This window comes from Mirounga angustirostris, unplaced genomic scaffold, assembly GCF_029215605.1.
Source record: "Mirounga angustirostris isolate CCGP_5_RB_7025 unplaced genomic scaffold, mMirAng1.0.hap1 SCAF_15, whole genome shotgun sequence".
In the NCBI taxonomy this organism is placed as follows: Eukaryota; Metazoa; Chordata; class Mammalia; order Carnivora; family Phocidae; genus Mirounga; species Mirounga angustirostris.
In genome coordinates, this window is record NW_026991723.1 from 71390885 (window position 1) to 71401251 (window position 10367).

Consider the following 10367-nt stretch of genomic DNA (forward strand, 5'->3'; position numbering starts at 1 on the left):
CAAGTCAAAAATATTTTGAAAGGATTTCCTAGCTATGATATAGAAATAAATGAAGGGAAGGAATCAGAAGGAAGCAGTCTAACATAGTAGTGTTAAAAGATAAACTGAGGCATAGTAAACATTTAGAGTTTATTTGAGCAAAAATCGATTCAGACCAGTTAGCCCCAAACTAAAGGTGGTTAGGGGTGCCCCACCAACAGGAGGAGCTCAGGGAGAGACTTTGGTACAGCAGACAGGGAAGCAAAGTGAGGAAATTATTGATTGGCAATAGCCCAACGCCTAGTTGGTTGTGTGTGACTGGTTGTCCTTAGGTTTCAATTTTGTAACCTGAGGCATTACGGGTGGATTTGGTTTGCTTCTCTTACAAAGGGGGTGGCAGGGCATACACGTGCAAAGATGGCTCCTGCCTATGTGCACAGGCCCCAGCGGGGCCAGCAGAGAGTAGATGAGACTGGGACACCTGGTAAAGAGAGGTGGACCTCTGATGCAGAGGGGGTGGGAGGGCTGGAGCTAGGGGAGGGAGTCCCTCATCTGCAGGAGCCTGTGGGGCCCCCACCTGTCCACACCAAGCCTACAGACCATGAGCTAGGTCACCGTAGACAGCCAAGGGAAGAGAGACCCAAAAGACAACACAGCCAATCACATAAAGAGCCTTCTGTGCTCTCTGTGCCTTCCACCCTGATGCCGAATGGCTGTACCCTCATAATGAGAGAGGGCTGTATGAACAAGGAGACCATGCCCCCCAACGCTGGCCTTAAAGGTATGTGCTCCCCGGCTGTGCTGGGACAGGGAGGGAGGTTGGTGGGGTCTAACTTGAGTGAGAGGTAAGACCTGGGATGAAAAGTTAGGGAATCAGGCTGAGGTGGCATGAGGGGAGGCTGCCTCCTAGTGGGGATGTAGCAGAATTGCCAGCGAATGCCAAGGACCCTCCTGTCCTGGCTCCTGCCCCCAGGAGCTATTGTCCCCTCATGTCTAACTCAGCCAGGGTCATGTCTCCCAATGGCAATGCTGAGACTGGAGCCTGGAAGACTGAAGCCTGTCACCAGCAGCCACATCGGGGTGTCCTCTCTGTGGTTGGAAGGCTAGGAGGCCCGATGCGGGACTCACAGTGTGAGCTGGTTGGTCTCTAGTTCCCGAGAACCTTCCTCTGCTAGCACCGTGGAGAAGAGGTTAGCTCCAGTCCTGCCCAGCACAGGAGAGAGGTTGTCAGAGCTGTGGGTGGTGTGACAGCCCAGACTAAGCTGAACCCTTTGCCCGAGGAGGTGTGCCAGCCCATGTGGTTGGTAGATGCATGAGTGTGATTGAGCAACTGAGGGATGGTTCTGGTCCAATGCTCTTGGCAGAAGCAGCCTTGTGGGAAGAGGAAGGATTCCAAACCAGCCCTGCTCTTGCCCTCCCTCCCTTCAAGTTCTCTGAGGGGAACACCTGATCCTCAGACCCACCCCCAGCATGAGAACAGCTCAGTCCCAGGGAAGGTCAGGCTTCTGGGGGCAAAGGTGTCTTCCTGTCAGGTCAGCCTCGATGGCAGGCAGGCAGTTGGCTCTGACCTGAACTTGCTGACACTGACCTGGCCTGTTCTTGGCTGAAAAGTTTTTCCACTCGGGCATTGCCTCTTGGACTCTGGCCTTTTATTATTATTACTGTTGTTGTCGTTGTTATTTTTATTTATTTATTTGAGCGCAGGGGAGGGGCAGAGGGAGAGGGAGAGAGAGAGAATCTTAAGCAGACTCCCCGCTGACCATAGAGCCAAACCCAGGACTCAATCTCACGACACTGAGATCATGACCTGAGCTGAATCAAGAGTCGGACGCTTAACTGACTGAGCCACCCAGGCGCCCCAGACTCTGGCCTTTTAAACCCATCCTCAAGAAAAAGCAACTTCAGACTGAGGAATGTGGATCTAGAAAAGGGATTTGTGGAAGGCTAGTCAGGGCAGTGACCTGGGCCACATCTTGCCTCTCAAGGTCTGTGACTCCCCAGCACCCTGGCTCTCCTTTTCTCCCCAGTCAGGGTCCTGCTCTTCAGTGTCCTTCACTGCCCCTCCTCCCTCTTCCCCACCTCTCCTAAAGGATTGGAAAAATCCTTAGAGATTTTTCAAGTAAGGAAATTACGCATTTTCAGGACTCATTCTGGACCCTGCCTTCTTTCTATACTATGTATAGGTCAGCTGGTATGCCCTCGTCCTGTTCAGTACCTCCACGCACTCATGCCACTTAAATTCATGTCCAGCCCAGACCTATGGTCTCATTTATCCACTGGCCCATTCGATATCTTCATTTGTGTGTCTCACGAACATCTCAAACTCAGGATCCCTCAAACTGAACTTCTAATCTTCCTTCAGTAAATCCTAATGACTCTAGCTCCAAGATACATATCCAGTGTATCCACTTTTTCCCCATCTCTTCGGCTCCTACTCTTGCTTGACCAGCATCTTTCCCACTGAACTTGCCTTGGCCATTTTTTCCCTGGTGTTGCCTCTTAATGTGTCTCAACTCATTCTCCAAAGAACAACCAGAGTAATCTGGTTAAACTGCACATTAAATCATTTTGGTCTCGTGTGTAAATCTCTTGATGGCTACTTACTGTGTTCAGAATGAAATCGAATGCTGTGCTATAACCCGGCCCCCAACAGCCACATCGGGGTGTCCTCTCTGTGGTTGGAAGGCTATCTGCCCCTGCTAGCCATTAGTGCCGTTCCCCTGTGCCTTCCATTTCTTCTCTCCTTCCAGGCACACGGGATGACTGCACACCCTTGAAGTGAAGACAGGACCACAAGACTTGCTTCGGGCGATGAAACGTAAGTAGAAGTGATTCGAAAGCCAGAGTGCGTGACTGTTAGCGCACTTTCTTCTCCTGCTACAGTGATTAGGGAAACCAGTGTTGATACCGTAGGTGCCACGAGATGGAAGCAGCCTGAGATCCTGGCAGTACATGCAGAAGAGCTGCCCTGGGAAGTCCGCCAAAATCCACGTGGACTTTTCATCAGTGAAGAAAAGCTCCTGTTGCGAGCTTGGAGGGTCTGTTTCTGCAGCAAAACATAGCCCATCCTGACTGATACGTTGTAGAAAGAGGGGTTATTTGTGGCAGTCCTCTTTACAACAAAGCAAAGGACAAAGGGTTTTCAGAAAATGTCCTTGTTTTTCATTAGACTAGAAAAAAATTAACAATGGCTCTCACTGATTATTCACAGAAGGAATTGCAACAAATCCCCAAATTGGAGTGGATTTCTGGGTGATCCAAGAAGCAGGCACATATGTATTTTTGCCAGGTAATGACACACCTAGTTAACCACTCTGGGTGTAGACGGGCAAAACTGGATCACCATTGGGGAAAAAAGAGGAAAATACAAGTGAAACTCTACAGAGAGATTGTCTGATGTGAGGGAAAGGCACCTTCGGTGTGGTTAAATATCATTTAAAGGTTAAACATTAACCAGGAAAGACCTACTTTCTTCCCATCACCCAGGCAGTAACACCTGCTTCACTTTGTCTTAAGTTTAACATATCCCAGGAAGGATCTGAATGCTTCAAATTTGGCTGAAAAGGAAGGAGTTTGTGGGAGATACATATTTTCCAAGCAGGAGTATTTCCTTGTCTCCTGCTCAGGCTCCTCTTAACCATATATCTTCAATGACCGGCAGTGTTTAATAAGAACTTAATTAGGAGAGAGTGAGAGAAAGGGAGGGAGGGTGAGAAAACAGACAAACGGGATGGATGGATGGAAGGGAGGAAAGGAGGAAGGAAGGGGAGATGAGAGGGAAGGAGGGAGGAAATACACCTGTAATGACATTGGAACGTGCAGTCTCAGGGAAGGGGAAGAGATGACCACCCTTCCTGAACACCCCTTAAACACACAAAACAGTAGGGTTTTGTTTTTTATTTAAACCCACAGTGACCATACTTTGGGAGCCTCAGTTGAAATGGTATGGTCACTACCAATGAATGTAGTGACTTCTCAGTGAGCTGGCCTCCAGACACAGTAACCAGAAAAAGGCAATTCTCAGAGCTCATCTCCAGATCATGTGAGAAATCATCAGAAGACATTGAGAACAAGACTGCCCACACCCATTGGCTCCAGGGCCCTGCTGAGGCATTCCTTTGGCTAGGGTGCCGGTGTTATGCTTCAAACTTCCCATTTCTAGGGACGGAGATGTCCTACTGGAGCTCTCCAAGGAACGGGCATCTAGGGCTCCATCGTCATGTCTTTATATACAAGCACAGTCGGGCCACATTGATCAGACAGCACTCTTTCATCCTAGACCGTGTGAGATCTGGCCTAGCCAATCTCTTCTCTTTTGAAGGACGAGACTGTGCGTCCACCATGAAGTTCAAAATCCCTACAACTGAGTCAGTCCCGTTCTTGCTCATAGGTAGAGGCCCGAGTCGTGGCTCCACCTCCTGGGTTCTTTGATGAGGCCATTGATGGTTTCAACAGATATTTGGCTGAGGAGAAGACTTCAGGCTGGGCCATACAATCCCAGGTTCCTGGCAGTTTGAGAGATCCGGGGAGTCTTCCTCTGGGGAAATGGATAGTGAGCTGGTTTTCCAGACCAGTGTGGGTTCTTTCTGGAAGGAGGAAGCTGAATGTCCTTATTTAAGCCAGATCCCACTGCGTTTATTTTGGCATTGCCCACCGGACGTTCACGCTGGGCTGTTTGTAGGATGGTGGTCCCTTGCCGAGTCATCTGATTGTTTTCAAACAAGCCTGGGTCTCCTTCCTGAGGGAGCCTTTGCTCAGACCCCGTGAGCTTGTCCTTGTGTTTTACTGGAAGACTGGCTTCCTGGTGGAAGGTTTGGATACAGCGGTACATCTCTAGGTGTGTGTGCCATGGAGACTCAGGGGCCTGGAGACAGCCTCCGTCAGCCTCCTCCAGCATCCCCTCTGCCTCCGGATCTGCCTCCTCCAGGGACAGCGAATGCCTTCTCTCCTTGTTAATCCAAACAGGACTGACCATGGACTCAGCAGGAACAGGCGTGTACCCTCCTGACAAAGCAAGGCACAGCAGGGTCACCACTGGAACGAACAGGGGCAGCTCTCATTTGGGGGGTCTCAGAGCTTTCGAGCCGTAGGAATGCTATCCCAAAATGTCAAGGAAGCGAGGTAGTCAGAACACTTCATGTCTGCACACACGCATACATGGATCACACGTGATCGCACTTGCATATGCTCACACGTGTATACTCCCTCCCATGTCCACACATTCACACCCACACAAACGCTCTCTAACATACACACTCATGCACAAGTATTCATTCATTCGCCAAGTATTTATTGAGCACTTATTACATGCCAGCCTTTATTTATTCTAGGTTCTGGGACTATGGCAGCAAACATTGAGACAAAAATCCCCATCTTCACAGATATGTTCTAGTGGGGTAGAAAGACGTAAGCCAACAAATATATTATAATAAAATTGCAGGTGGAAACCAATGCTATAAAGAAAAACTCAAGCAGAACAGAGTTTACTAATAGACTCCACCTCTTAACTGCAGTGAGGAAGTGACCCCAGCGTTCTGACTGAAAGAATGGGACGGACTCACATGCACACTGGCCAGGGGAAAGGAGTACTCTTCACTTACGGGGTTTTGTGTTCTGGGGTTCCCGTAATGGGTTTACTGCCCAGGGTGGAGGAGGGAGGAGCTGTATTTCAAAGCAGCGACTTTTGGAGGACTGGCCCCTCGCCTTCTCCCATCCCACAGACCCTGTTCTGGGAACACATTTACAGCACCTCCTGCTTCTCCGAACTGGCTGCAGGGATGAGGACCCAGACCAGTGTCTCTCTTCTTTCTCAGGGACCTGTTTTTACCACCTTGTGGCACACGACAGTTTATGGTCAACCTTGGTGGCAGAGAGGGTTGTGGGAATGCCTGAAAGGTGTTCCAAAGCCTGCAGTTAGTTGCCTCTGAATCCTCAGTGGAGCTCCCCTGAGCATTCTGGCATTTGTCACAGCGGGAGGCCCTGCATGCAGGAGGGGAGAGACGGAGGTGCTGAGGTATGAAGGCAGAGGGAAGGCCCTGAGCTCCGGGTCTGGGAGTCTGAGAGAAGCAGGACTGGTGCGGCCATCTCTGCCAACAGTGGAGGGCCTGAAAATGTGTTCCCACTTCAGGACTACCAGATTTTTCTAAGCATGACAAACATGGACACTCTCACAAAAAGTCAAAATGTTATGTGCTTATTTGAGAACAGAGGAAGAGGGGACGTGATGGGAGAACATAGGAACTAGTATCCTCTCCATTATGTCCATGTGGATGGGCAGGTCTTGGTTGGAGAGAGGAGCCTCCTTAGCTGTCAGTCCCAGCTTGGGGTCCGCAGGGGACAAGGAGAAAGACAAAGTGGGAGGGACACCTGGACCCCGACCCCCACATAGATACTGCTGAGTGGCTGACCTCGCCTGGGAGTCAGAAGTCTTCCCTGACAAAGCAGTGTCTGACCAGCCCTTCCGGCATTAACTTGCCTTAACTGACCACCTGATGCTAGCTAGCGGGGGGCAGCGCACTGAGTTACAGAGTGTGGGAGAAAGAGCCAGAGGGAGGGTTGGGGCATGTCGACTTGGACTGTCTTTGGGATGTGCCCATACATGGATCTGTAAGTCTGAATTGTGGGTCTGTTAAGCATCGTACTTGCATTAGATAGTGGTTTAATTTAATATTTGCTGAATGACTGAATGAATAAATACGTTTGAGGATGGACTAGGGCTTTAGGAACCTTTCAGTGTATACCCTGCAGAGATGGAGGGCTATTTGGCTGTGCCAGTTCAGTTCAAACAGAACCCACTGGCTGGCAACAGCCCAAGTAATGGGAGATGAGCACCTTCAGCTCCGGGATACCACTTTGGTCTCCAAAAGGCAGCACTCTTCCTGCCCCGGATGGTGATGTCCCTCTGGCCCCTGATTCCTTCCCAGCTGGCCTAGTGCTGGGCGGGCTACTCCATGAGTCCTGAAGTGTACAAATAACCACAGAAACCCCCAGGCACAGCCTTGATCTTCCCACCTCCCTTGACCCATTCATTCCTCCGTTAGAGGGAAGGGCTGGGATGGAGCCTTATGCTAACTTCCTCCAGGAATAAAATCTGAGTTCCCAGAGGGAAGAGGCATTCTCCCTTTGAGGCTTCTGTATCTCACGCCTCCTTGGAAGTTGCTTGAGACGGTGATAAGCAAGCTCCGTGAGCCAGGGTGCCTCCTGAGTCCCTGAGTCCCTGAGCCCCGCTCTTCCTCTGGCCCGCTCCAGGGCTGTCGGGAACACCACATCGGCTCTCTCCAGAGCCCGTTTCTCAGCTTTGCAGGAGGTGAGACCCAGCGGGGAAGAGCTCCCATCGCCCCACCTGGCCCAGCAGGGGGCCAAACCACCGTCCACCAGGCAGAACAGTCTGGTCAGGTGAGAACATAAGAGCTGAGGCCAGGTACGGCCGGCAGCTGGCCAGAAGCCTGCCTGAGGCCCCTGGAGGGGAACCAAGCCAAGCACAGCGGCCCGGAACGGGCCTCCCCGCCCTGCTCTGCTGCCATCCCTGCTCTTTCCCACCGGGAGGGCCCACAGAGCCCTGGCCCCACCCTGGCCGCAGCCCACCACCCATTGCGCCCACGGCCAGGCACCCCCCCCACTTTTGCCCCCAGCACCTGCCCAACCCTACCTTTCGGGAGCACCACCAGGTGGGCCTGGGCCATCTGCTGCCTTCGCAAGCCTGCGTACTGGGCTCGCAGGACCTGGATGCTGAGCGGGGGCTCTTTCCCCGGGGTCTGCGTCCCGAAGCCCTCAGCCATGAAGCAAGACCCCAGCTGCAGGAAATGCGGCCCGGCAGGGCAGGGGCAGGGCAAGCCCTTCATCAGGATCCGGGAGAAAAGCAAACAGTGATGGGCGGGGGCGTGGGAGGGGCGAGAAGGAGCTGCGGGGGGAGGGGGGAGGGGGGAGTGAGGGGGGCAGGTGGAAAGGTAAGGGGAAAATGAGGGGGAGGAAAAGGTAAGGGGAGTGAAGGAAGGTGGAGGGGAAGGCAGGGCTAAGTGGAAAGTAGGGGAAGGAGTGAAGCTATGGCAGGGGGAGGAAGACAGGTGAGGGGAAAACGAGGTGGGGAGTCATGAATGAGGAGGGGAAAGGCAGGAGAGGGGAAGCGGGGAGGAGCAGGAAGAGTCAGAGGGAGGAGGAAGATTGGGGAGCAGGACAAAAGGAGTCCCCAAGAGGGAAGGAAGGAACAGAGGAGGAAGGTGGTAGGGCAAAGGGGGCTAACAGGATGAGAGAGGAGGGAGGAGATCAGGGCAGGTGTAGGCAGGGGGAAGGAGGGACCTGGAGGGAGGGACTGAGGGGCATGGGGTGAGGGAGGAGTAGGGGAGAAAGAGCAAGGCAAGCACAGCTGCTCGGAGTCCTTCTGGGTGCCCAGGAGGCCCTGGGCTCCAGGTCCTTCACTGCTCAATCCCAATGTTTAGAGTCTAATTCCCAGATTTCCTGTTTCCGGGCAGAGCCAGAGCCAATGCTGGGCTGTGCCAGGTGCCTGCTCAGCTCGCACCTCTTGGACTGAAACCTGGAATCTCATCAGCAAACCCGTCCGTTTGGTTTGCCTTGGAAAAGCGCACCCTCTGCAGCCTCACAGAGCTGGTGCCTCAGGGATGTGCACGCGGCAGCCATGCCCGAGGGAACCCCAGCAGGAAAGGTGCCCCCAAGTCTCCACTCATGCACCACACACATCCCAGGAGAAAGCCCAGCCCCAAAGCCTGCCCTGGGGACAGAGCCCAGGGCAGCCCCAGCTCTCTGACATTTGCACCAGCCTCCTTGGTCTCAGCCTTCTCCAGCCAAGCAGGGAGCTGGTGTTTCTCTTACCCATGGCGAGGTGCGCCCTCACCCCTGCTGGCCAGCCCCACCGGCTCTATATCCCCATGGAGTCCTAGACCCTCTCTCCCCTGTGCCAGCTTGGATCTATCCTTGTGCCATTTGGTCAACAAAGTCCCTTCCTATCTTGTCCTAACATGAGTCTTGCAGAGAACCAATTTCCCAACACACCTCCAGAGGCCCTCGAAAGAGGGTAGTGGCTGAATTCTAGGAGCTGTTCTGGAGCTGAACTGCATGGGATCTAGTCACTGGGTGTGCGAGTGAGAGTAAATCTCCATTGGGCAGTGTGTTAGTTTTCTAGGGCTGCTATAACGAAGTGCCACAAACTGGAGAGCTTAAACAACAGAAATGTGTTGTCTTAGAATTCTGGAGGCCAGAAGTCCATGATCGAGGCATCAGCGAGGTTGGTCTTTTTCTGGGGACTCTGAGAGAATCTGTTTTAGGCCTTTCCCCTGGCCTCTATTGGTTTGCTGGCAATCTCTGGTGCTCCTTGGCCTGCAAAAGCATCACTTGATCTCTGCCTTTATATTCATATAGTGATCTCCCTGTGAGCCTGTCTCTGTGTCCAGATTTCCCCTTTTATAAGAACAGCAGTTATGTTGAATTAGGACCCACTCTAAGGACCTCATCTTAACTCAACTGAGTTAAGTTACATCTGCAATGACCCTATTTCCAAATACAGTCACATTCTGAGGTACTGGGGTTAGAACTTCAACATATGAATTTAGGGGGACACAATTTAACCCATATCAGGTAGATGAATGGTAGTTCCAGTCACAGAGCTAGGCCTGGGAGAGGAGCAGACTGGAGTGTGGGAGAGGAGAAGGGGTGTGTTTTAGATGGTGTATTAGGGGTGCCTGTGGCCTTTGGGTCATCAGGAGGGAATCAGCAGCTTGGTAGAGACATGCAAATGTCGTCCTTGGTGAAAATGATACAGTTCGTTATTGGAAGAGTTGAATCGTGCTGCTCTGAATATTCACGTATAGGTTTTTCTCTGAATACTTGTCTACAGTTCTTCTGGTGACTAGGGGTGCCTGCCCTGGGGACAGAGCCTAGGAGCAGAATTGCTGAGTCATATGGTTGTTACCTGTTGTTTTCATTGCAAAACTCCCTTGGCTGTAAGTATATTGCATTTTGAGGATATTAAAAAAATGTTTGCATTGTATGCTTTGGTTTTTCTGTTGATACGCCAAGAACTCTGCCCTGGAACAGGCTGGCCTTTGCAAATTGGTGTGTTTGGTGTTTTGGAAAGGGGATCACTGTTTATAATTTCTTATCATGCGATGACAGAATAACTCCCTGTCTAAAAGCAAGATTTCGAGAGGCCAGGACACCGTCTGACCTTTTCCCAACACTATTATGTCAGGTGAATGAAAAGTCCAGGATAAAAATGCATGAAAGTTTCCCCAAATTTGTTTTGCTGTGGCCTATCAGCATCATTTCCTGTGCAATGAGGACTTTATGTAATGAGCTGTGGAAGCGGTGTGGTGACAGGTCCCGGGAGACATCTCCCACCGGAACACTTGGGTTTTCATCCTGGCTGTACCACTTAC

The 10367-nt window shown here is 51.7% G+C and overlaps 1 protein-coding gene across 1 annotated transcript; it reads right to left on the reverse strand.

Annotated features, from left to right (window-relative positions):
• Window positions 1-3268: 3268 nt before the first annotated feature.
• Window positions 3269-8562, reverse strand: CUNH9orf152 (chromosome unknown C9orf152 homolog). The gene is made up of 2 exons (XM_045882891.3): window positions 7628-8562; window positions 3269-4983 (listed from the first exon to the last, which is right to left on the reverse strand). Exons 1-2 carry the CDS (start codon window positions 7818-7820, stop codon window positions 4457-4459), a joined length of 720 nt encoding a protein of 239 aa, XP_045738847.1. The 5' UTR covers window positions 7821-8562; the 3' UTR covers window positions 3269-4456.
• Between the last annotated feature and the right edge of the window lie 1805 nt (window positions 8563-10367).